The 26,828-nt window shown below is 44.0% G+C and overlaps 3 protein-coding genes across 3 annotated transcripts; all 3 read left to right on the forward strand.

Annotated features, from left to right (window-relative positions):
* The first annotated feature begins 113 nt into the window (after nucleotides 1-113).
* Nucleotides 114-9,746, forward strand: ppp1r18 (protein phosphatase 1, regulatory subunit 18). The gene is made up of 3 exons (XM_040189140.2): nucleotides 114-581; nucleotides 851-4,761; nucleotides 7,582-9,746. The coding sequence occupies exons 2-3, from the start codon at nucleotides 901-903 to the stop codon at nucleotides 7,837-7,839; spliced, it is 4,119 nt and encodes a 1,372-aa protein (XP_040045074.2). The 5' UTR covers nucleotides 114-581; nucleotides 851-900; the 3' UTR covers nucleotides 7,840-9,746.
* Nucleotides 9,747-10,496: 750 nt separating this feature from the next.
* Nucleotides 10,497-19,173, forward strand: cratb (carnitine O-acetyltransferase b). The gene is made up of 15 exons (XM_040189145.2): nucleotides 10,497-11,085; nucleotides 11,387-11,611; nucleotides 12,192-12,310; nucleotides 12,882-12,935; nucleotides 14,163-14,328; nucleotides 15,038-15,212; nucleotides 15,402-15,492; nucleotides 15,973-16,060; nucleotides 16,149-16,249; nucleotides 16,710-16,829; nucleotides 17,495-17,617; nucleotides 17,929-18,064; nucleotides 18,184-18,246; nucleotides 18,324-18,461; nucleotides 18,797-19,173. The coding sequence occupies exons 1-15, from the start codon at nucleotides 11,035-11,037 to the stop codon at nucleotides 18,998-19,000; spliced, it is 1,854 nt and encodes a 617-aa protein (XP_040045079.1). The 5' UTR covers nucleotides 10,497-11,034; the 3' UTR covers nucleotides 19,001-19,173.
* Nucleotides 19,174-20,044: 871 nt separating this feature from the next.
* ppt2b (palmitoyl-protein thioesterase 2b) lies at nucleotides 20,045-26,163 on the forward strand. Its single transcript, XM_040189146.2, has 8 exons — nucleotides 20,045-20,610; nucleotides 21,422-21,575; nucleotides 22,061-22,156; nucleotides 22,531-22,638; nucleotides 22,760-22,843; nucleotides 23,154-23,238; nucleotides 23,696-23,750; nucleotides 24,062-26,163. The coding sequence occupies exons 1-8, from the start codon at nucleotides 20,422-20,424 to the stop codon at nucleotides 24,203-24,205; spliced, it is 915 nt and encodes a 304-aa protein (XP_040045080.1). The 5' UTR covers nucleotides 20,045-20,421; the 3' UTR covers nucleotides 24,206-26,163.
* Nucleotides 26,164-26,828: the final 665 nt, after the last annotated feature.

Genomic DNA, 26,828 nt, shown 5'->3' on the forward strand with positions numbered 1-26,828 from the left:
GCATTTTCAAGTGAATAAGTGGGTTATGTTTTATAACCGGAAAGAAGTTGCACGTTTCATTCGTCGCGTAAGGCGCATTACGGCTACTTGCGTTTTACGACAAAGAAAACGCTGCAAAACAAGAGAGCGAAGCTGCGGGTCGTAGAAGAAGAAGAAGAAGCATGGAGGTTAAAGCGGACACCACAGTCCCTTCCACCCCCCACCCGCCTCTTTTCTTCCAATTAGCCCTGCGGGATGGGGGGGTTGGATGGGATGGGGGTTAGTGCTCGGGCAGACGGCTGTGTTCTATAAACGCCTTTTCTCAGGTCCGACAAGATGGCCACTAAACTCTCCTGACGGAATTTAATGTAATTATCGGATTACAGAGAAGACGCTCCCGGGCTGGGAACATTTACACGGACGGCGGTGCTCTGGCGCGCAGTCGGGCTGTGCGCTAATTTGACATCTTTTCTAAAAGCACAGCATTCTGACAGCATAGAATACTCGTTGGTGGTTGTTGGAGGGGATTTGGGTGGAGAGGAGCGGATTATGACGCCTGTAAAGTCCAAGCGGATGCAGGCCTTCTAATATCGTCTATTTTGGTGAGTTTAATTCAACACTTTCGTCATAAAAATGAGAATAAAGTTGTGTGCATTATGTCATGCAAGTTAATGTGATGAAGTTCATGAAAAATATCAAATTGGCTTAGTTTATATCTTTATGCTCTAAACATTGTAAACACGTTAATTCCTATCTAAATAGTGTAGTTTGCAGCTGTATAGTAAACTGTTACATATTTGTTCGATGTTCACGGCTATTGAAGATGGTTGTGGAGAGAATTGATTTGAATTTATTGTTTCCTTATCCGCAGACAATTCCCAGCGGCTCAAAAAATCTTTCCTATTCAGAAAGCTTTCTGTTATGTCTGTCTCCTCTCTGCCGGAATGGAAGCAACTCCTGCTGGAGAAAAAAAGGAGGGAGGAGGAGCAGAGAGAGAAGAGGGAGAAAGAGGAGGAGAAGAAGTTGGCCAGCATGCCCGCCTGGAAGCGTGGGATCATCCAGCGGAGGAAGGCCAAGCAGGACGGTTTAGGTGACAGGGAAAAGGAGAGAGACGTCTGCCTGCTGCAGGTGGATGTCAGATCGGCCTCCGATGACGCGGACGGCTTCGTGGCGGTCAATTTGGAAAGTGAAATGTTGCTTAGTCCGGACGCGGGGCTGTGGCTGGATGGAGAGGTCGAACTGGCGAGTCAGGTGTCCTTAGAAACTATAGTTCCGGTCCATGAAAACCCATTTATTCGAACGCAGAGCGCATGGAGGAAGGGCAGGGACGCAGAAGGGGGGAACGACGCAGAAGTTAGGGAGAAGGAGAAAGAAAAATCGAGCCCGAGGAGTCAAGATGGCGAGCCGGGAAGAGGAAGAGAAATCGAGGTGAAACTAGAGAGATTCAGAGATGTGAGTGAAGGTGGGGAGACGGAGAGGAGCAGGGACAGGAGTCAGGGAAGAGACAGAGAGAATAACTACCAATGGAAAGAGTCCGTTAAGGATGCAGCCAGAGAGCGAGAATTCCTCAAAGTAAGAAAAGGGGACGAGGAGGAAAAAAAACCAGACTCCCCATCTGGTTCGTTTTCTCCCCTCGCCCCTTGTCTTCGGACCATCCGAGCCGACAACATCATCATCATTGAGCAGGAGAGGAAATGCAGCGATGACAGAAAGCCTAGATGGAGGGAGGCTGAGAGGGAGATGCCTGAGGAGGACCAGCAGCTGAAGAGAGGCATGAAGATGGACCTGAGGGAGATCTTTGCAGGAGGAGGGAGCATCACCGAGATTCGAGCCTCTGAAGTTTTGATCATAAAGCCCTCTGCAGGCCCCGAAGAGAGGAGTCCAGACGTAGGAAGAGGAGGGGGGGGTTCGGTTAGAGAGGATGGAGAGACAATCTGCAACATGGATGAAAAGAGGGAGACCTTGGCCAGGGAGCTCAGAACAGACAAGTTCTGGCTCAGAGAAAAGGGAAAAGAGAGATCCTGGGGCCATGTGACGGTTATTAAAGACTACCGGAAGAACAGCTTAGACGATAACGTCTTTGTTGAAAGGGGAGGGAGGGTCAGCCAGCTGCTGAGCAAATTCGGACAGCACCCTAAACCTCCATCTCGATCCAAAAGCTCTGATAATTTCCTCCAGCCTGCAAGGAGAAAACTCTCAGGAGATGAAGATGACCAACAATCTGAGGCGGACGGGAGGAATATGACGAAAAGTGTGCCGAAGCGCTCGTTTAGCTTCTCTGATCGGGTCCTTTGTGCTAAGGAGAATGGTTTAGATGACGAGGGTCATCATTCGAGGAAAACCCGTCCGAGGATGCAGACGGACCAGAGCGGGGCTCCGTGGGTCCTTGGCGCAGGCTTAGGGAGGGAATCCACGGCGAAGGTCAAACTGGGTCGCACGCGGCTTTTAGACTACGACCGTTTTGAATTGCACAAAGATGGATATTTAAAAAGTGAGGACGACAAGGGGGCGCATAGGAGAAATGAAGCAGAAATGTGTCCCTTCATCCAACGCAGGAGCGAAGTGAAGAAAGTGGAGGCCGTTGATGCGAGGGCTTTGGAAAGGCCAAGCGACGCAGATGGAGACGAGGGGTTCACAGCGGCATCCGTCAAAAACACGGAAGGGATCTCGTTCGCCAGGAGAGTTCCGATCAGGCAGGAGGGGAGAGCGAGAGCTGAAAGGGAGGTGAACCGGCAAACAGGGGAAACGAGTCTAGAAAAGGAGGGGAGCGTAGAAAAACAATCGAAGCGGGCGGAACAGCTTGAGGAGCAAGTGCGTGATCGGAAAGTCCTTGATTGTCGGAGAGAAGAGGGGTCCGGAATCACAATCCCCCCTGAGACGTGGCAGAAGAGTCCCGTTGACTCGGCTTTCACAGAGTGCTCCAGCCACCTCTGTACCGTCACAGATAGAGCCAGAGACCTCCACAGAGGAACGGAAGGACCTTACCTCGCACACTCGCTTTTGTCCCAACACACAGAGGAGCTTATAAGTAAAATAGAAAAAATAGGCGACACAGCCATTTATAGCAACGAGAAAGGTGAAAGGTCTCCCAAGGCGGCGTATGAATTTACCAAAGGATCAGATCAGGAAATTGGATCAGAGCCATTTCTCAATGACGCAACCCCAAAATCTCCGAAAAGGATTGCACCCACAGGGGTCCCTCCGGTTCCCCGGGAGATTCAAATCCCTAGAAGTGTGTTTTATGTTGCCGAAGACATGGTGGATAGAAAAAAGACTCAAAAGGACGAGGGCAAAGACTGGGAAGGAGGTAAAGGAGTTGAGAGGAGGGATAGCTGGAGAATGGGAAAACCCCTGAGCCGCATTGAGTCCCTGCGGGAGAAAATAAGGCAAAGGGAGCTTGAGAAGTCGAGACACAGAGAGGCACAACGTGGAGGCGGGAGGGAAGGTGCGGAGATAAACGACACCCAGGCGGCTGAGGACGGGCGCGACGAGAGAGGAACTGAAATAGAGAAAGGGTGGGAAGCTGCAGCTCAGATGCGGAAGAAGCCGCTCGAGGCAGAGAGAGGACAGGAAGACGCAACGGCGCAGACATCCACAACTGCATTTGACGTCACAAGGGAAGTCGGCGTGTTGAAAACCTGCCTCCAACTTCCTGTTTCAGTCCCACGCTCACGAGCAACTGCAACCGCTCTCTCCGAAGTTTTCTCTGACAGCTTCCAGATACCCGAGGATGAGAACGACCCTGTGAAACCTGTGGAGGAAGAGCCGAGCTGCCGCAGGGGCCAACGCGAAAACAAAGAGGCGGAAAGCGAGGAGGAGGCGGAAAAGGAGCGCTCAGAGGAGGAGGCCGAGGAGTACGCACCGGCCGGCGACCCCGTGCACTTTGTTTCCCCTTCGCCGCCTCATCCCAACTCCCTGGAAGCCATGAGCCGGATCTACAACATGGAGCCAGTTGGCTCGAGGGCGGGCGTGTGCCTGAGGGAGAGGGCCGCAGACATCCCACCTGTTCACCTTGTCAAAGCGAAACCCCTCGTGTCCAACGCACAGCAGCGGGACGGCACGGCATTGGCGGGTGAGGACGTCTGTGGGGTTCAGTCAATTCAACGACACATAGAGCAGTTTCAGCTGAAGGAGCAGGAAACGCTGAGGTCCTGTGCGTCACCGAACGGCGTTCTTAAGGACAGAGAGACGAAGGGGCATCAAAGCCCCAGGGTAGTGTTAAGGAACCAGGTCAAAGATGATGAAACGGCACCGGAGAAAGATCAAGAAACGTCGGAGTCGAATCCCAACGTGTCTCCTCGGCGCGTCCTTTCTTCAACATCTCCCCCGAAGCAAGCCAACCAAACGAGCACAGTCACCTCCTCACTGCTCAGGAGCCAATCCCCGGACAATGGCCCGAAAACCTCGGATTACGCCTCGTCCCCGGCCTCGTCCCCGTGCTCCCCGTCCCCTGCACAGTCTCCGAGCGTGTCTCCGTCTCCGACCCCATCGCCCACGCTCTTCTCCATAAGGAGCGCCTCTGGAGGCCAAGTGAAGAGAGGTGCCACCATCACAATCTCCCCCAAGAAAACTGCCGGCGGAGGAGCGGCGGGACCCACAACGGGCTCCGCGGCAGAGGGCGCGAAACCCTCGAAGACTTCACCGCAGCAGGCCCAGGTGACCTCTGCTGCGGCCGAGCCGGGGAAGAAGAAGTACCCCACAGTGGAGGAGATCGTGGTGATCGGTGGATATCAGAATCTAGACAAGTCCTGTCTGGTCAAGAACAAAGAGGCCCCAAAAAGGGTGAGCGTTTGGTTTTTTTGTTTGTCTTTCACTCGTATAACAGTAAGCAAACTCACAAACCTAAAGGCTTACTGTCCAGAATCCAAGTGCACCAAAGACAGGTCGAGACGTTATGCGCTCATCTCAGTTAACATGTCGCGCCGCACAATTGGGAGCCTTCTGATTTCAAAATGTATGGTTGCTTTATAAAAATCATCGAAGGGTGGTTCAGAAGTCACAACCTCAATGTCAAAGAGAGACGTCTTCTCCCTCTCTTACATAACATCCCATTTGAGTGAGAAGTACGATCGCAGGCACCGACTAAGCTTGTTAAAGCCTTATCAAGCACGACATCTTGGCATCCAATCCTGGTGATCTGCTTTGCCACTTGCTTCTTGGGTCTGATTCTTTGCAGACCTTTGACTTTTACCACATGACATTGAAACCATTGTTCGTATTTTAGACAAACTTGTGAGCAGTAGAGAAGATGACATGTTTTTGACATCTATGGCTTCTTTTCCTACACACAGAGCCACAGAAAGGGAGTTGCTTTGTTTGCTAAAATGAAGGTTGATCAGTGTAAAAACTGCTTTAATATTATTAGTTTGATGAAGTAACGGTAGAAATGTTGCTGGCTTCCTGACTGGGAAACCACAACGACACGAAGCAAGCTGCTTCCTCCCTTCTTTTTTTGCGTTTGGTCTGTCTACCCGACATCCCATGCTTGATTCTGTGGATGCAACCACACTGACATTTACACTAATTCAGTGTAAGCAGCCTCTCCTCAACCGACAAACGAATCTCACTGGGGTTAAAGGTCATACACAGACTTTTTACTCTTGTAAACATGTTTTAACATATCCCGAATCCAGTCCTTGTTTGAGTGGGAGAGCAGCTCTTGTAATAAAGGGAGCAGAAGTAGGTCATTTTTAGTTTGCGTGTGTTGCAGACTGCTTCCTCGGTCACTCGCATCAATTCCGCCGGTTTTGTTGAGTCAGCGTTCGCTCCATCTCAAACAATTCTCTCTTTGTATCTTTTTTTTCTTCTGTTTCCTAGTGGGGATTTAGTTTGTTGGACTGGAATCTTGGCAAACCGCCGACCCTCCGATGCATGACTGAGTGTTACTGTCAGCAGCGCGCCAACTCTCAGTTTGATGTGGGCGAAATGAAAAGAGAACGAAGTGTTTTAGAAAGATATTAAATAGCTTAATGGTGGTCTGAAAGAGGCACTTCGTCATACTGAGAGGATTGGAAGTTATCGAAGGCTTATTGTCTTGTCTGACAGAAACTGTCGGTGTCACTGGAGGCTTCTGCTCGGTTCCTCCTTTAATTTTGTTAACTTCCCCTAAACAAGATCGACAAGAGGAAGAGAAGCGATGCGCTCCTTTAAATCTCTAAATGCAACTCAGACACTAAACCGTCTGTTTCAAAATACTTCACTAATCGAAACAAGGGTGAAAGAGAAGCTTTGGTGCCGTTCTCAGCATTTTAACTTCTCTCTTTACGGTGACATTTAATGGAATAAACCATCATTTATTTATAAGAGAAGTCCTCTTCAGCTGCAGCGGGCGGTGATTCTCTGACCACCTGTCGCTCCGTCTTTGATGCCCTTCAGGCTGTTTGACGTCAGGCCTCCTTGCCTCCCCCCCCTCTGAACTGGAGGCGGGAGGGGGGATAAACTGCATGCTCCTTCTCTTCCGCCTCCATAATGTTCCTCTTCATGTGTTCGCCTTTTATCTAGAACTTTACGTCTCCATCAAACGCAAAAGTCTTATGTAGGATGTTAGATATTTTCACTATGTTCAAAGCTACACCATGCATGCATTTGAATTTGAACATTGTCTTCTTGAACTATTAAAACATGCATTGGGGATTGGGCTTATTTAAGTATTTAATCAAATAGAACTTTAACATACATGCATTACCAGAACGAGCAGTATAGAACCTGGGAGTGTGTTCAGATATCGACTTCCTGCCCGTGAAAACTACCCGCTTATTCTCCTTCCCTCCTAGTTTCTGTCTCTCATCCGGGGCCTCTGCTGTCCTGCTGTGATAGTCTGGTTAATCGGGTTGGTGGAGGGAGGATTAGCCTCCTGTGCCTTAGCATGATTCGCCGGGCCTCTCTAATGCAGTGCTATTATCTGCCCTCCTCTGCGGGCGGCTGCTGTCAAGGTGAAGCGGCGGTAGCTCTTATAATGTGCTCCACCCGGATCACGTCTGCTCCTGTGGGCGCGTTTTACTACGGCGCACATCCCGGCCGTTCCGACGGGACGCGCCGTGGATTTGCTTTTTCCTCTTTGGGTCTGCTTACATGACAGTAAACAAACTCTACACGAACATCCGCATGTCCCGACAAAGGTGAAGCAGTGTCCTTCTCCTTCCAAACAAACTCAATTTCAGAGGCATTTATTTTATTTTCTGCAAGATTTTTCATACAGGACAGTTCATTGTGTAATGGATGTTTGAAACGCCTTACTTATATTTCCTTGCATTTTCTTTAATCGTTGATAAATATAAAGCTTGCTAAAAATCAAGTTGCACTCAGCTGTTCTTTTGTTGCCATTTTGCCTGCAATCAATAGATAACAGTAGAGACCCTCCAAGCTTCCTCTTTACTCGCTACGGAACATTGTCTCTCAACGTGCAATGATGTAGGACTTTATTTCCAGATGGTACGTGTGTTGGTACAGACAGAAGCATCCATACCTCTCGTCAGAGGATGGGCGATGTTCTCCTCGTACGGCGTCCTCCGCTGAGCCAGCTGTTTTGTAAAGCAACCGGGTTTGCAAGAAATAAAAGACCTGCAGCAAGTGAAATAACCCCCCCGTTACTCGTGTTTTCAGGGAAAGGTGTGTTTTGACGAGGACCAGCTGGAGCAGGTGTGCGAGTACCCGTCGGAGGTCTCCATGCTGGCATGTACGCCCTTCCCTCACGACCAGTGGAGGACGGAGAGGCAGCAAGGAGAGGAGGCGCAGAAGGAAGAGGGCGAAGTGGAGGGAGGAGCAATTGTCTCCAAGAGCACAAGGAACGTGGGGATTACCACAGGAAGGGGTCTAAGGGGGGGTCAGTGTCACCCCCTTCTCAAGAAACACAGCGTGTGATGACTGAGATTATGGGTTCAGAATGTTTCTGCCATTCGTGATGTCTCGCTGTGAAACAATCCATTGGCTTGGACTTTACTCCAGATACGATGGCATGTCTTTCCTTGAATATTATGTTGGCAATGTTTTACTATATATCTTTCTTATTGTCAGCAAATCCAAAGAAAAAGGTCAAAAAACAACAATGAATTATTCTATTTCTTGTGAAACCAAAGTCTAATTTAGCTTTTTTTCTCTGTGCCATCAATGTGCCTCACACTTATTCCGGGTGATGTACTTTTATTATGAGGTAAAAGGGCCTTGTGGTTTTATTTGGAGCCAATCCCACATGTCATAGATACTCAAATACTAAATGTCAATTAGTTTCTTGGAAGCTCAAGTTCACAGCTTATTGAATGGAGATGTTTATACCATTGACCCCGGTCTTAAAGCTGCCTGAAGACTATTCTTCTTTTGTTGATTAGAGTGATGATGAAACACATTTAATAAACGACAGTAGTTTTCTCTATTTCCAGGCGCTCTGTTTACACAAAAGCCAGTCCTAGTCATTGTTAGGAGAGCTTGTTTTTTGTCTTTCCAAAGGGATTTATTGACAATAAGAAAGATCTAGGTTTACGCCAGCTTTCAGTAAAACCAACTTCCTGAATTTGTCCAAATGTGGCGCGTTTGCAGTGTTGTCAACGTCTGCATTGTGACAAATCAAACATCCCCATGTTGGTTTTCGAACCATTAATGCTTAATGGGAAATTGGTAAAATATATATATATATATATATATTTTGGAGATTGAATGGAATGTTTTGGATGCATTTGAAAACCCATACATGTCTCTGTTGGTCAAAGAGAAATTAATTAACTCCAGATGTCCACCAGAATAGATATCGTCATCGAGTCACATTACTCATCTTCCATCTCTCTGTCTTCCAGATGAGTCTTGTCCTCGGTAGAAGCCAGTCAGCTTCGCCTAAATTGCCCCTTTGACGAGACCACAAACACTTTGTTGAGCGATATTACATGATTTATCTTTTGTTTAATTGGAATTGCTAAAGTGAGTATTTGTAATCATTGTGGTGTTGTGCTTTTATCTAGTGTCAGAGGGATTGAGTCTTGTGGAAGAAATGAACATAACAGTGTTTACTGGGGAAGGTGTTTCACCTGGTTTTAATTTCAGGGAAATGAATGGGTGATCGTGAATGTATGGTACATCTGATGAAAGAACCTCAGCTGTACTCTGGCAGGCACCTACGCATTGCTTGTCTATGCAATATAAAGATCATATTTTATTTTTTAGTTAATATATTTATTAGTTTATTTTACGTTTAAATACCTTCTATATTGAAATCTGCCTCAGCACAGAAGAATGATGTTTTTATCATCTGGTTTCATGTGCCTGCTGGATTTGCCCATCCAGATGATATGAAGATCAGTTTTTGGAGCCGAATCGGATTTTTCCTCTCTGAAGCCTTTTTGGAGAAACCTCCTCTCAGTGGGCGTCGACCGTTGCAGGAACAGGGGTGGCGCAATGTGTGCAGGACAACATGAGCATCGCTGTTCATGATGACAACTTGTAACAGTTCAGTTAATGTGCATTGATATAAATAAATAAAGGCATTATTTTGTTATTTTGTTTGTCATGTGGAAGTCGAGAGAGCTGTGTGAGTGAAAGTCTCTAAGAGGAAGTTGTTTTTCGTTCAAATGTAAGTATAGTCGTCAGTTCAACTTCATGATATTACAGCTGCTATCTGACTCGTGTCTGTGCTACCTTTATGATAACATTTGTATTCAGTGTTGCTTGTTTGTAAAATCATGTTTTGATTGGTGAAAGCAAATGAGAATTATGTGCAAATTATTTGTTTTCTATGTTGGATAAAGAAGCTAGCTAAAAGAGAATAGATCTAATACATATCACCACTGGTTTGTCTCCTCTTTTTCATTGGTTGATGGTACAATCTTTGTCCTTTTGATAAATAACTATGGTGAAAATATTCTAAATGTATGATATATACTGAAATGAGGGGTTAATTATTGTTCTGAAACAAGCTTTAGAATATTCACAGTAGCTGTCCTGAAACGTATTATACAACGTATTATACATATTATCACATGCTCGTCCTTAAATGAAGATTTTGAGGGGTCCTGGAAAATTAAAAAAATAAATTATGACATAAATAACTAAATTCAATTAAATAAATTGATGCAAGTGTGATGTGCATAACACAAAAGTTAAGAAATTTTTTTGTCTTATGCATCACACATCATGTAAGTAAAACGAACTTGATTTCATGTTAAAAAAAAAAAGAAACTGTTAAAACCAATAGATGGTTTGTTACTGTTTGGAAAGAAACCTGAAATAATTCTTATAGGATTCCCACCCGTATACATCCTCCTGGGATGCCGTGTATGGCTATATATGCCGTCTCCTGCAATGTTCTAGTTATGATGTCCCATTGGACATCACCGTAGTAGCAGCTGCTTTAAACGCCCTGGTTCTCCCCTTATATGCGGCATTACTTATGCAAAACACATAAATACTAACAACTGTTAACACAAGGCTCTTACAATTAACTACTCCACTGCAACAGAGATTACAGGTGGAAATAAGACCAGTTCAGGACCCACTATTCTGTTGATTACTGGCCATAAATACATAACAGTCACGGGGGGTATTTTCCTTGTAATACTTGAAGTACATTTCCCTGCTTACTTACAGCATACCAACGGGAAAAAATACTTCCTCAGCCATTGTTTTATTCTCGGAAATGGAGCCACACTAAAGCGTCCTCCTCATCGCGGGTTTGCAACAGCGACGCGCGGCGGCGGGCTGCGGTACTGCGGCGCTTCTACGACGCAGCTGCTGCTGGAAACGGTCCTACGTCAGCACGCGCGGCGTAAATTCAGCCCCCCCCCCCCAGTACGTGAAACTTTGCACGCCCGCGTCCAGAAGGGAAGAAACAAAAGACGGCGGGGCTTGAGTTTAACCTCGTGCACGGATGTTTTGAAACCAGGAGCCGTCGAGCCAGGGCGAAACTCATCTACGTCCGCCATGCAGAAGAAGTAACGTCGCAGTGGAGAAGGCCCTCGTTTCTTCTTACTTTCTGAGCCACGGGGTTAGCGGAGGTATTGCGGGAAGTTTGCAGAGTAGAACGTCCTACGCGGGCTCCTTGTGTCACACATGCGACGCTGATTGTAAGGAAACATGATTTTGGGGAAAATCCAACCAGGAGCGTGCAGAGCATGGCTGTCTCGGGTGAGCCGTTTTCTGATTTTGCTGTTCTAAGTCGTTGTATTCGTTGTCAGTGTGTTGATTAAAGCAGCTGGTCATGTTTACTCGAGTCATATATTCCTCGCTTCCTATTTGGATCCGCCCTTCTGTCATGGTCCAACTTCTAATGAAAGTTACCGCATCCACTGGTTACTGATTACACTCCACCAACTATAACTCGTACACACCTGGAGTCCACAGGCCAATACACAAATATATCTCACTCAGTTCTCCGGAAACCTTTTTATTATTTTATTTTCTTTAACGCTGCTTCCTCTCCTTCCAGGCCTCCGTGAGGCAGGAGTTGTGTTTCTCCTCCTCGGTGCCCCCGCAGCCCGTGCCGCCGCTGGCGCAGACCCTGCAGGGCTACCTGCGGACCCTGGAGCCCCTGCTGCCCCCGGACGAGCTCAGCCACACCCGCAGGATGGTGCACGAGTTCGGCGGTCCGGGTGGCCTCGCTGCGCGGCTGCAGAAGGGTTTGGAGAAGCGAGCCAGACACGCCAACAGCTGGGTGTGTGTGTGTGTGTGTCGAAGAGGGACACGTGTGTGTGTGTTTGAAGTCATAGGGGGGTAGGAAACCACTGTTCACCAAAACATAACTGCCAAAATACTAAAACTAGCTATACTATACTTGTGAAAAATGAATTGAATAAGGTAAAGCCGCTAAAACAAACTAAGAAAACCTGCAGAATTGCAGGTGTCCACACCTCCTTCTATAGTTGGATTAAAGCAAAAGCATTCACTTATTTTTTTAAAGTAAAGTTACACAATGCGTCACAGGAAAATCATTCAGCAAAAAGTGTAATTTTATGAGAAAGCGTAGGTTTCATGGAAACTTTTTGAACAGGTTTCTGAGATATTCTGCAAACACAACCTCCTTTCTTCTAATTTTCTTTAAATTAGCAATAAATCAATTCTCTATGAATGTTTCTTGCAAACCATCTGCCCTGCTAGCATGGGTGTCTAAGGACAGATAGCACATTTCAATTGATGTGTATTAAATAACTCTCTCTCTGTGTGTGTGTGTGTGTGTGTGTGTGTGTGTGTGTGTGTGTGTGTGTGTGTGTGTGTGTGTGTGTGTGTGTGTGTAGATCACACCCTGGTGGGTGCAGTGGGCCTACCTGGAGAGCAGAATGCCGCTCCCTGTGCACTCCAACCCGGCCATCTCTCTGCCAAGGAGGGATTATAATGGCTGGAGGAGCCAGCTAGTGTGAGTAAACCACCAAATAAACGCACTACAGCAACACAGTCCGCTTAACGTCTTGGAAGGGAATGACGCCAAATGTGTCAAATAAACAATTCTTCGGTTAGCTCTTGTAATAGAGCCTGCGTCCATCTGCAGATTTTCATAATATAATCTGTATTTCACAAGAAAGTCCCAGCAGTTCAGCAGACAGTTCAATGCTTGGTAGTCCAAACAAAAACACAATCAGCCAGACTAAATCAATGCGTCTCTTGGTGCTGTGCCTTTGTTTCCAGTGGAAACACCTGGCCAGGATGTTTCCCTTAAACGTAATCTATAATCATTGATCTATAAAGAATACGGTGCTTTGTTCATTCCTAAGAGAAGTTGCTCATAAAGCAAAAAAACCAACAACCTCTGAATGTGCAATTCGGATTACAGCTGGGTTGAGAATCATCTTTTTTCATTTTACTTTCAGTACATTTTGCAGCGGCCCGTACAAAGTACCCACCGCTGCCTGCATGACTCATTTAACTGCAGTCTCTCCGTCACGGCGATTCGCTGCGTTTCATAATAAAACACGTATTTCTCCACTTAGGTTTGCATCCAAGCTGATTGCAGGGGTACTGGACTTCAAAGATAAAATCAAAACGTAAGTTTGGCCCATTAATTTATGTGTTAACCCTTTCTCATGTTTTAAAGGTTACTTGTTATTGGATCAGTGTTGGAAGAAGTAGTCTGATCTTTTACGTAAGTAGTAATACCACAGTGTAAAAGTATTCTTCACAAGTAAAATGTGTGCTTATCAGCAGATGTACTCCAAACAATAGCTGTGTTTGCTAAGATGAGACGCTCCTTTTGTCTTTTTCATATTTTGGGGGTTTCTATCTTCGGTTGAGATTGAACTGATTTCAACTACTTTACAATCCAGCCATAAAATGCACCAAAGGTGACATGTGTTTTGGTGCATTTTTTTTTTTTTTTTATCCTTGTTTTACAGGGTTTAAATATTCCAATTAAACCTTTTTTAGTTTTTAAAAGAAATACAACTTATTTAAAACGATCAGGTGGAAGTTTTTGTCTTTTCTTAAATTATGTGTTTTAAGGCTCATTTGTGTTTTTATAGGAAAAATAATCTTCACAATCTGTAAATGTTGGAGTAGAAGGTAAAATATTTCACTCTGAAATGTGGTGGTCATAGATGCCAATTAAAAAATTAAAATATATATTAAATATACTGTTACATTCCATCACTGGAGCAAGTATTCATAGGTACATAATAATAATAATAATAATAATAATAATAATAATTAATAAAAATAAAAAATTCTGGTTGAATTAGTATTAAAAGCAAATGAAACAATCTGTCGATAATTAGCCGTCATTAGTTAGTCCTTGATAAGTTCCACAGTAACTTTTGTGACACAGTCCCTTTCCCTAGTTCCTATTTCAGTGCTCTTTCCTTTGGCCTGGCTGGCATCTAAAAACGTGTCTGGCTGTATTTGCCTGCAGTCTCTGTAACCGCGTCTGTGCAGAGCCAGCCGGTGAAATATTGGTTGTAAACGTGTCTGTTTGGTCTTCATGACGGTTTGATTATCTTAAGGTCTGTGACAGTAGGAACTCCACCTTTTTGGGCTTGATTGAAGTATTCTTTGGCTACCTGCCACTCTTCCAGTCCTGCTACTTTTCATTGTTTTTTTTGAGGGGGGGGGGGTTATTCTTTCCAGTCTCTCCCTCCACATGCACACCAAACAGAAGGAAATCCACTCATATGCTCCATTACTCATTCCCCACCACATTTACTTTGCACTTTTCACTCAGTTTTTGAAAATGAATGATTAAATAATGACATCATGACACGTGTCTCTCTCCCTGTCAGTGGCCAGCTGCCGGTGGACTACATGCGCGGGAAGCCTCTGTGCATGGAGCTCTACCCGCTCCTCTTCTCCTCCTGCAGGATCCCCGGCCCCAAACACGACTACGTCGCCCACCACGGCCGGTCCCGGCGCTCGCCGACGCACATCACGGTCGTCAGGAACTACCAGGTGGGACGTGCTGACAGCAGATGATGCTGTGGGGTTATTTTTCAAAAGACAAATATACCACATTGCATGCACGTGGAATCTGGTCTTTAAGACCTAAACCAATTAAAAATCCATACATGCCTCTTAGAGTGTCGTGTGACAGAAGAAGCTCTTTTGAGTTAACAATGAAAACAAACATCTCAGCGTTTAACTCAAGAAATGTTGTTAATGTGCTCTTCATGTCACAATATTATTCACATAAATCTGCCTTTTCTTGATCAATATAGTGAAAAGGTGTTTAAGTGCAGTAGATCTTGAGGCATTTCCGCTATATAAATGACAATCTATTGATTATCAAAATAAATGCAGGTAAATTTTCTGCTGAACGCCTAAATTAAGTAGGACTTCAAGTATTCACTTCCGCCCAAACTGACTTAATGAGAATACTTTTTGTCCAAAATACCAAAATAAACAATTAATATTTTGGAAGCCAAAACCAGTGCTTAGTTTGTGGAAGAGGAAAAAGCCCCGTAGCTTAAAAATAAATGCTGAACCCAACACGCGCACAGTCTGTATCTTGTATAGCAAATAAACAAAAAACGCAACGTTGTGCGGAGGACGATTCAGCTCAGGCGACGGCGAGCCAACGCGGGGGGTTGTCGCCCCTTTTGAGCGCCTCCCGTCTGCGGAGCACCGATGTGACAACGGTGGCCTCCTCTCGTCCCGCTAGTTCTTCCAGCTGGAGGTTTACAACAGCGACGGCTCCCGGATGACGGAGAGTCAGATCCACGGCCAGCTGCTGAGGATCCGCGCGCAGTCCTGGAAGACGGACAAAGAGCCGATGGGCATCCTGACCAGCGAGCACCGTCACACCTGGGGGGAGGCCTACAACCGGCTGCTGAGAGGTGTGTGTGTCTCTATACACACACTTGTACAATTTGCATGTTTTAAGAATCGTTTGCAGATAATATTATAAATGCAGTTAAGTGTGTGTGTTTTGATATTTTTTTTATTTAACTTTATTGTGTGCCAGCAGTAATAATTGTCGACGTCTTAAAAGCACTCGGCGTTTTTGTTTCTCCTATTTGGAACAGACAAACTCAACAAGGAATCCGTGCGGCTGATCGAGACGGGACTTTTCTCCTTGTGTCTGGATTCCCCCGTCATGAGGATATCGGATGAAAAGTAGGCGCGCACTCACACAAACAACCTACTCCCCAAACTCTTTCTCTACCTTCTCTCTCGTAAGCCGCACTCTGGTATTTCTCTGGTGTTTGCGAGATGTGTGACGCAATCGTGTGTGTTCAAAATCATTATGCTGATTGTTGGCTGCAGCGTTTCGTCGGCCAAGACGTACATTTGTCACTTCCTCCATTTTGAATGTTTGACTTGCTGCTTCTCAGCAGCTTGTTTCTTTAGACTCTCACTTGGTTTCATCTTGAATGTATGCAAAATAAAAAGTATGAAAATGCCTTTTGTGCATAAAATACCGTCTCCGCCTCGCCATGTAAGTAAACTAACAACTAGGGGACAAATAAATGTAGTGAAGTAAAAAATACAATCTGCATCTAGTACAAACAACTCTTAACAGTGCCGACAGTTACTACACCTCAGCTTGTTTTTCTTTTTTGTCATTACTTTGTTTTTTCCGACTTTGATTGGCAGGTATGCCAGCCGAAAGGCCGCCCAGGTTCTGCACGGAGGCGGGACGTTCTCCAACAGTGGAAACCGCTGGTTTGATAAAACGCTGCAGGTGAGCAGCTGCGATTATTCCCACAGGACGACGAGAGTACATGAGACAGACGCACCCGTCACTGTTGCCTGTGTGTTTGCTTGAATAGTTCGTGGTGGGCGAGGACGGCTCATGGGGTCTTCTGTATGAAGCAGCCACAGCCGAGGGTCCGCCCGTAGCAAATCTCCTGCATCATGTCCTCGAGTACTGGTGAGCTTAGAGGGTTGATGACATCATCCTCGTTGCATGCTGTTTTAAGTGGATTCAATTCCGTTTGAGTTTAACGTTTATATACATACACTAATCACGCCTTACAAGTCGTAGACATCTGGTCTCAATTTAAGAAATGCTTGCCAGGGAAGTAAGCTCGGCCCAATTCAACTTGGACTCCACAGTCCACATGTATGCTTACCTAAATGTGTAGTTAAACTCTGTTTAGTTCAAACCTAAATCTTCAACATAAAATAGTTTTAAGGGATTTACAGTTTTCATCATGGGGAAAAAAAGGATCCAGGCAAACGGTTAACAAGGAGCCGGTAAAGCTGAACATCTCACTACAGAGCGGTTGCAAACACAAACAAATTGCCCAGCGATTCCCACTAGCGACCAGCATGCACAGAATGGACCGTGATCGACCGTGGATGTAAATGCTGTGCTGTCTTGACTGCAGTGAGAAACCAGACCCAAAGAGAGCACCGCTGGTCCCCCTGCCGATGCCCAAGAAGCTTTACTTCCACATAGACCGGGAGATTAAGAGGGACATCGAGCACGCCAAGCAGAACCTGGACATGTACGTTTCCCCTCTTTTCCTCCGGAGCAGAGTGTAAACGAAGTCTCTGCAGGCTGCTTGTCATGATAAGGGAAGAATGGCCCCGCTGCACAGTGTAAGCTGGACGTTTGCTTTAGGCTCAAAAAACTAACAAACCTGAATTGAACTTGGCCCAGAAAAAAGCCACAGGAGTATAAACACGTTTATCGTCTCTGTGTTTATGTAACCTTGACAAAACGGAAGGTTTTATGAGTCTTTTGTCATCCAGGTTTTTTTCCTACTAGCATTTTGTGCAATTTCAGCCTTGAATCATCCAGATGCCAAGATCTAATGCGTGAATAAAGCTTTCTCCTCCGTGCCAAGTGAGTTGAGCTGGACGGATGTTTCTCCTGCTCAAAACACCTTCAGTGAGATTTGCAGTGAAGTTGTATTAATGTCATTTGTCAGCAAGTGTAACTATTCAGCTCTAATTGAGTATATAATAATATGGTGTAGAGGAACAGGAAATGCAACTTATGAACATCAACATTCGTTATTGACCTTGGGAACGTGTTCTCCAGATCTCACCGCGTACTTCAGTGACTGGACCTGCTCAGGTCACAGAAGAAAGCCACGGCATGTGGAGAAAGACGAAACATTTGGTTTCTAACATTTTTTGGAATAATGCGTTTTGAAATGTCCTGCAGACTGATCAACGACCTCGACGTGAACGTGTTTAACTTCAAGCGGTTTGGCAAGGAGCTTCCCAAGCGGCACAACCTGAGTCCAAACTCCTTCATCCAGGTCGCCCTGCAGCTCGCCTACTACAGGTCGGCCACAGCGACACCGCTGAGTTTTATTTCTAATGTTTGCATCACAAGAGAATCTCCCATCTAATTGTTATTGTCACCTATTTGAGATTTCCGCTCACACCCAATCTTCCTAGTAATGCGTTGCTTAGAATGAACTTAATTGTACCATTTTTATAAAAGAAAAATGTTATACATCAGCTTGACATCATAGAAAATTATTGTTTAATCTGGATTTTTTTCTGGCGTTTTGGTTATTCTATGCAGTTTGTCTTTGAAACGAGAGCGCCTGCGTGGTTACACTTTTGACTTTTGTTCTCTCTTGTGTTAAGAGTCCACGCCGAGGTCGGCCCGGCCTGTGATATCGCCTCCCAGAGGATGTTTCGAGGAGGGAGGACGGAATATATCCGCTCGCCCACAAATGAGACGCTAAAGTTCATTCTTGCCTTCGGGGATCCGTCCGTAACGGTGAGAAGCGCCGGTGAATTGTTCCCCTGTGACTCCACAGGGCTCGTCAGCGGCGCGTACATGTGGTTCCACGCGAGGGCAAATGTAACTCGCTGTGGTTTTCTTTTCCCGCCTTGCAGCGAGAGGCAAAGCTCGAGTTGTTCCGGGAAGCCGTTGATGCCTACTCAGATCTGACTCTGAAGGTAAACGTCACGTCCACTTCCACCTGTTGTCCATCCGCACTTCTCTCTGAAATCGTCTTCTCATCACCTCTGTTCAGGTACTCAAAGGACACGGCATCGACCTCCACCTGCTGGGGCTCAAGCTGCAGGCCATCGAGGAAGGACTGAGCATCCCCAAAATCTTCATGGATACAGCTTACGGCCTCGCAACACACTGGAAACTCCGAACGGGACAGGTGTGGGACTGCGTGTGTCCGGTGTCTTTGACACACCTGTAACGAGACAGGAAGTGGGGAATTTTGTGTTTGTTTATTTAAGTAAACTGAACTGAAGTGAAGTTTCCACTTGTGATGCATTTCAGTATACAATACTGTCTTTTATGGTCCTAGTTTCACATTTTGTCTTATCCATTTACAGGTATTTACAAAGTAGCTAGCCTTTATTAGCTGTATTAAATGTGAGTTTATGCTTCATCCTGCTTGAACAAACCGTTGTATCCTTACTGCACCTGTTGTTATTTGAGCATGTGTAACTTTTTCTCTTGTTTTAATTCTCCCTCTCAACCCTTCAGGTGCCGGCGAACACGGACAGCGTGATGTGTTTTGGGCCCCTCGTTCCTGACGGTTACGCCATTTGCTACAACCCCCAGTCAGACCACGTCCACTTCTCCATCACCGCCTTCAACTGCTGCGAGGAGACAAACGCAGAAACGTTAGCCGTCACCCTGAAAGACACGTTGTGTCAGCTACAGGAACTACTGCAGCCTACTGTGTAGAGCTGCTCCCGCAGTACGTCCAACGGGATGAACCCATCCGTCCACGCGTGGGAAGAATAGCCCTTATTGTCTCAAAACCGCATTTTGTAGATGTTGTGTTGGGGTTTGGATGTTTTTCTGTGCATGTAGCACTTCACTAGGGCAATTAAATCTGAGCAAGTTTTCAAGATGGAGCTTGTGTCTGTATGGTGTTTTGTTCTTTTTTTTGGGAGGGGGGGGGTAGTAATCAAGCACTATATCCCTTTCCTTTTACAGCATGAGCTGAGCAAGCACTCGGTATTATCTTTGCCACGGTATACGCAGCACTGTCTATGTGAAAGGACAACAAAGTCAACTTGACACGCTCTCATTAATCAAAATAAGCCAAAGCGTTTGTGTTGTAACTGACTACACTCCTTTTACAATCGACGGGATCAAGCGTAGACTTGCAAGTACCCTGAACTGACGATGCACACGTTTCTTGTTCACTGCTATCCATCAATTGATAATTGTTTTTGGAAACCATTGATTGTGTTTGTCTCTTTCCCAGTGACGCAACCGTAACTGCCGAGTGTACTTGCTGTAGGTTGAAATTTATTTTGAGTGTGTGTCTGCGCTCGAGAGATGCAGGACTGATTATTAAAACCTGCTTTCACGTGATTGCTCGTTTGGGTGCTTTGTGTGTGTCACAGTGATTGACAAAATAGGAGGGTTTTGTTTCGCATGTCTAGTGTGCACGTAATTGCATCAAAATGAATAACTCATTTTAGCTATGTAGTAAACCCATTACGTTCTCATCTCTTACTCCTCTGCCATCCGAGAAAGCATTATTAAAACCTTATTTAACAGCCAGAATTACAAGATTGCATGGTGTGTGTGATATATCTCTTATCACTTCAATGATTTATTGGAGGCCTTTATTATATTCAGTTTACATATTTCTTTTTCTTCTCAATTCCTTCTGCTTAATCAGCCTGGTTACAAAGGCGCATTAATATGCTGTAATTGGACAAAAGAATGACTTGATCATATTGGCTCATATTACCCTGCAGTGTGCGTGATGTTTACCGCTGTTGTGGCTGTACAACATGTTCTCTGTGTCCGTGCTGCTGATTGGAGGAGCTGAAAGCGGAAGTGACGCAACGGTGGCGTCCACACACTTAAGGCAACCGGAACAAACAAAAGACACCAAAGCAAAGCTCAGCAGCGGTTTGAATGCTTTCGTTAAATTGTTTTAGGCGATAAAACGCACAGCTTGTGTGCAACAAGATGATTTAACGGACCCACCGAGCGGACTTTTGGACCCCGGCATGGAAAAATAAATGAAGATGACCGCATAACATTACACAAACCTCAAGATTTTATGTTTTTATATAATTTTAAAGGGATCTATTTGCTTTACTAGACCGTTTGGTATTTTCTTTTAACAGTCTTGAGTTATAATGAAGGGCTCCCATTTCGCTTTTTTGAGCCGGAGGCAGAGGCGCTCCGGCGGGTTGGCCGGGCTGCTGTATCCGCTCCTCGGTGCGTGTCTCTGGGCCGCGGTGATCGGCTACAAGCCGGTGGTCATAGTCCACGGTCTGTTCGACAGCTCAGGAGATTTTATACTATTACAGCAGTTTATCAACGAGGTGAGTGGTCGCGACAAAACAACTGGTTCGACGTTGTTCTCTTGTTGATGTTCTGGAGGGAAGTATATACATTTTAAGAGTTGACCTTATGCAACGTAAACCACAGGCCTTACTGGTTATATCACCACACGACAGATGCGCACTTGCGTGGTGTATTATGCACTGTGCAACATCTGTCAGCTTTTATCACAATGATAGTCAGATGTTTGCATTGTGAAACATGTATTTTAGACCGTGCAGACACTGTACTGCTCTCCATAGTCCGTATCTGGACGTTTGGGTAGATTGAATCTGTGCAATAATTACAGAATGCACAGTGAAATGTGCCCTGTGCTACTTCTCTTCACGCACCCTTTAACAAAGACACACAATCTAAGATTGTATTTGGAATAACTTGTTTGAGTTGAGGAAGTGGTGTCGATTCCTTGGGGATTGCTTGATGAGGTTGAACAAACATTAAATTCCTCTTTTTCAAGCCTAGAAAGTTGACATCTGAAACCAGAATATTTCTGGATGAAAAGAAAATGGAAAGCAGAGATGTACAACTCCGTTTCAGTTTGTTTGCTTTCTTAACCAAACAGCTGAGTGATTAATACTCTAAATCTAAAGCATATCCTCATCACATAGTTGCTGAAAACACTGACTTTTGCAGATACATACTGTTCATTTTCTGTTGCTTGTAATGCTTGTTTCTTGTTCATGTTTTAATGCTTCATGCATCAATATGAGAAATCCCTTGGAAAAAGTTCCTCCCCACAAACCCGATACGCCCGGTTGATTAATTGAAACCACCTGCTCCTTTCTCCTGCAGTCTCATCCTGGAACAAATGTTACAGTCATCAACTTATTTGACAGAAGTTCCAGCCTGCAGCCCATGTGGAAGCAGGTGGAGGGATTCAAGGAAGCTATCTACCCCATAATGCAAAATGCAGAAGATGGAGTCCACTTTATCTGCTACTCTCAAGGTCTGCGTGCATTTGTGAAAAGAGACATCAATTTAGTATTTGCTTTAGTCTATAAAACACGCTTGGTATGTCATTCTTGGAATAACTGACCTCAGTTCTTTTATCTGATACAGTGGGGCTTTAACAGATTTCCTGTTGGATTTATTCACTGAATTGATATTTCTTCATTATTCAGAAGTTGCAGATTCCAGCCTGCAGCTATTAAATGTTCCAGTCAGCATCAATCCAAGAATCCTGGAGAACTATTATATTTAAAACTAGTTTCTAAAGGTTTTAAAGTATTTCCTACAGATTCAAGGTAATTCTATAAAGACAAGCTGAAAATTATTTTCAGAAACACAAATAAAAAAATGAGAAAAATGTGTAGTCTAGTTAGTTTCATTAAAGCTGAAACCGCTAAACAGTTGGTCAGGTAGTTTTATTGGGAGGAAATTTATTTCAGGATTTTATCAAGAGTAAAATGTTTTCTGCTGACATTCCATCAGGTGGGCTGGTTTGCAGAGGAATCCTCTCCACTCTCTCTGACCACAACGTCCAATCTTTCATCTCTCTGTCCTCCCCTCAGGCCGGGCAATATGGAGGTGGGTTGAATTCAGAAAAGCTGTATACGTGATTGTCTAAAAGTGTCACGTGTGGCACCTTTCATCAATATTTACTTTAGATCAATAAATGAAGGGGTGGAGTCTCCCCATAGAACACCTATGGGGAGATTCTTTTGCAAAAACATACAAAACAGTGCTACGAGTAAGCGTGATTGTTGGTAACTGCTGGATGTATGAATAACCATTGATTGCTAACAAGCTCACGATATCAACCTGAGTCGTGTTGAGAGGTGATCACGTGTCCGCGTTCGATTCGCCTCGTATTGCCACTGTGGCCAAGTTGCCTTGACGTCATGGCAAAGACTGGTTTCGCCCCTCAAGCATGTGCTTCATCCTGCTCTTTGTCTCTTCAGACACCGACTACTTGAGGTACCTCTTCCCACAGTTCATGAAGTCCAACCTCTTCCACCTCTGCTACACTGCAGTAGGTCAGAGGATCTCCATCTGCAACTACTGGAACGGTGAGAATGATTTAAAGGTCCAATTAGACTCTCAGAGCCGAGATTTCGTATAGGAATGTTTCATTTATAAGAGGTTGTTTTTGTTTGTTTTTTTCATACTGGTTTTGTCCTCCTCCTCCAGACCCCCACCACCGAGACATCTATGTGAACAGCAGTGACTATTTGGCTCTGCTCAACAGCGAGAGACGCAATCCTAACTCGACAGGTCAGCACATTCCTTGAGGACAAAACCCGTCCATAAGTCTGATGAATGTAACAATCAATGAGTGATTGTCTTAGTGATTCTACCGTGTGGTTGAGTGACTGAAATATCAATAGGTACGAGGAGGTTCTTGTACTTTTTTTTTTATCGGCTGGTCGTTTGGAAAACTGATTAATAGGAGAAAAAATGTATTTAATGGGCCTGTGTTAGAATGGCATATACGTACAATATTTTGACTCACCTTTGGGCTGCAATATATTATTACAGGCATTCAGAAAGCGGTTTAATTAAGTAATTTCACTTTCTATCTCAGAGTGGAAGAACAACTTCCTCAAAATTAAAAAGCTGGTTTTGATCGGAGGACCAGACGATGGAGTCATCACTCCCTGGCAGTCGAGGTGAGTTCGTCATGTCTTAACATTTTCATCTTGTGAATTTGTGTAAAGATAAAGACTTTTTTAGGATCATCTTTAAAACCGTGCATGAGATTTTTGGACATTTTCACAGTTTGATGGTGAAAGTCATCTTTGAAAATGCTTTTAACGCCATAATTAATCTCATCAGGTATTTGAACCCCTGATGAAAGCCACTTAACTTGTTGAGATTAGTATTTCTTCTGCCACAGTCACGTTAATATTTTTTCCAAAACACTTTGATAAAACCACAATGAGTTTTCTCCTTTGGTTGTATTCTTTTTTTCGGGTGTAATATCCAAGGTTTTTACGCTCCGTTCACACATTATTCCGCTCTGCTGGATTGGCCTTTTCTGGCTGTGGCTTATCAGATGACTCTCATGTGATGCTCACACATTATAACACTTTTATGTTTTTATGTTGTTTCCCTCCTGATCTGTAGTCAATTTGGATTTTATGACGACAACGAGACTGTTGTTGAGATTCAGCATCAGGACGTGAGTGCAAATCACACAACAGACACACGCGTATGCAAAACAGCTTTTAGCTTAATAGGGTACCCTCTGTGATCATTACTTATATTTCGGTTTGTCTGTAATCTGTCATATATGTAAGACACATTTGGCTATTAGTAATTTATTTAAACGTAACTGCTGCTTGCAGAAATCTTTTGGTTAAAGTGTGCTTCATATCAGCGCGCCGTGTTTACACGGCTTTGGGATAATGTGTCTTCTTTTAGAAATGTAAAGAGGGTTACAACTTGAAGATGAACAGCAGCCTCATTTCATTATTTCTCTTCCTGTTTCAGTTGTATTTAAGAGATGTTTTCGGCCTGAAGACGCTGGCAGCTCGTGGAGATCTGATCATCTGCTCCGTTCCCGGCGTCGAACACGTGTTTTGGCACAAGAATGAGACGGTGTTCCACTTGTGCATGGAGAAGTGGCTGGTGTAGAGCCAAGCCCTTCACGGCGCGCGCACACACACACACACACACACACACACGGTTACACGCGGTTTCACGCGCTGCAGTTTTATAAGCTCCTAACTTTCACCATTTATAAAAAAAACACACTGAACATTTGTAAGCGTACTCTTACAGTTGCTCCGTGCTCTTTGCTTGGGAGGTTTATGTCAATACATCTTGTTTTGTATGTTCATCCTAGTAAATATTTACTTACTCTAAAGGGAATAGTTTTATATTTTCGGAAGTGAACTTGCTTTCCTGCAGAGAAGTAGACAGGACTGGTACCAATATCATGACTCCACTAAACAGTATTAAGCTACAACTAGCAGCCGGTTATCTTGGCTGAAATGGACTGCTCGGTCCAAAGTTAGCAGAACCCACCGACCAGCACCTCCATGAGTTCAATAATGAACACGTCTTATATTGTTTGTTTCAACTGTACAAGAACTGAAGTGTAACAGGCGGTAATACGGCGGACAGTGTCTGGGCTGGACTCTGTTACATAGTTGCATCACCAAAGTGAGGTTGCCTAACAACCAGGGGAAACTCCAGGGAACGGTAGTGCTCGCAGTCCAGAAATACAACACCAACAAACCAACCATATGCATTAAACAAACAGGATATCACGTGTAGAGTTGTTGCACTTTAGAGAGGCAAGTCGACAGGTTTTATACCCTTTTGGGCTGACCACTAACTGTAGGTTAATATTTCTTGTACGGACATAAAAGTGCTATTGATCTTGTGAGTTTTTAAAAACTGCTCCTTCTTCATAATCTCTTTTGGGCCGTATTGTATCTGTTGGACAAATGAAGCACACCTTTTGTCCGTGAGCTGTAGATTCTTAGAAAATAAGCACAAGGCACCAACCGTCAGAAGCAACAAACAATACTTTAACTAGGTTTATTTTAATGCAGTCAACGGTATAGCAAATTATATATTTAAAGGAGCAATCCAGCAATTAATTTTAGCTTGTTAGTAAAGTACAGGGACTTGACAGAAAGAAAAAGGTTAAGTCTATGAAGCAGCGGCTGAAGACATTTTAGAGTTTTTACAGTGTTTGTGATTGCTCTTCATGTATAAAATAGATTGTGTCCCTTTTTTAAGTTGCATGAGAGTGATGCTAATGTCTAATGCTAATGTGTGTGTGTGTGTGGTCACGCACACCTCAAAACCCAACGCAATACAAGTGCCTGAGCAAAGTTCTCTCATCCAGTCTTCATGTACAGATTCACGGCCCTGCTCATTGTATTATGCAGTAATTTATATATTGAACATGTGCGTCATGTTCTTTCAGTGTGTACATTTTATCATGAATATTGGAGCTTTGGAGCTTTAGTAAATTGAGCCTTAAAGTCTCCCGTCGTGCTTTAGTGTTTCATGTCCCACGCCGAAGTGTTACGACACGCTGCCTTTAGTGATGGTGCTGAAAATAATGATGTAGACGGGTTGCTGTAGAGTGGCAGTGCTATATTAGTGTTTAGTACGTGGCGCTCTTTACCTCCCTGCGCATTTAGATATCTCAGGCGTTTGAGCATCCTTCGTGTTTGGCCATTTCTTGGAAAAGGGTTTGAATTCTTTGTTGCATTTTGTATATGTAGATATTTCTTAAACCAGGAAAAGAAGCGGAAATATGTAACCAAATTTTAAAAAGGGGAAAATGATGGAGATGGGATGATTATTACTTTGTAGTTTGTATATTGGTAGTATTATTTAGATTGTACATCCTTTGTTTTGTGTGCTTGTAAACGTTAATCAATCTAACTTTGGCTTTAAGGGATATCCTCTCTCTTCAGTTCTCTTCTCATGAAATAGTTAAATGTGGTTATAGACATTTTTCTAAAATCAAAAACTACTATTTTGAGTCCTACGATTTCTACAGTCTATGGTTGCCAATGAAAATCTGTCAAACGTGTTCAATTCCTCAATAAAAGACCATTTTAAACATTGTTTTTTGTCAGAAAGCCATTGTCTATTTGTATTTGTAAACTCTACCACCTCTTAATAATTGAACAAACTAGCACATGGATAACACGAATAAATAAACTGAAGAGTAAAACTTTAAGTGCCATAAAACATCAGTACAAAATTGTTGAAGATAATTAATTGGTAAATATATTTCAAAACATCTGTATAGGTTTTTACCTTTTGGATTCTAAGGTTACTTAAAATACTTTACTACTTAATCCTTAAAACAAACTGATTCCTCCATCAAAACAATTGAAGTTGAGACTTGACTGTTTTTGTATTTTTCTAATTTAATTATGTTTTTGGTATATTTGAATTAATTCCTTTATTGGTTACAAATTATATTTTCGTTGAAGTTGACCGTTTAAAATGTACATTAATAGTATTTGACTAAGTTCCAAATGTCACGATGCAATGTAACTTGTAAAATAAGTTTTTGGGGCTATTCATTTATGGGATACTTTTGGTATGCTTTACACAATACACAATTAATACCCTAGAATTTAACATATTTGTTAGAGTTTAAATCTCATCTATTTTGGCTTCTACTCTTAATTTTGTCATTAATAGGCGTTGCATTTATGTTGATTTATGTGAGAAATAAGACATAATCTCAGAGTATAGCTAGCAAATTATCATTATTTGT

This window comes from Gasterosteus aculeatus, chromosome 10 (genome assembly GCF_964276395.1).
Source record: "Gasterosteus aculeatus chromosome 10, fGasAcu3.hap1.1, whole genome shotgun sequence".
NCBI classification, from domain to species: domain Eukaryota; kingdom Metazoa; phylum Chordata; class Actinopteri; order Perciformes; family Gasterosteidae; genus Gasterosteus; species Gasterosteus aculeatus.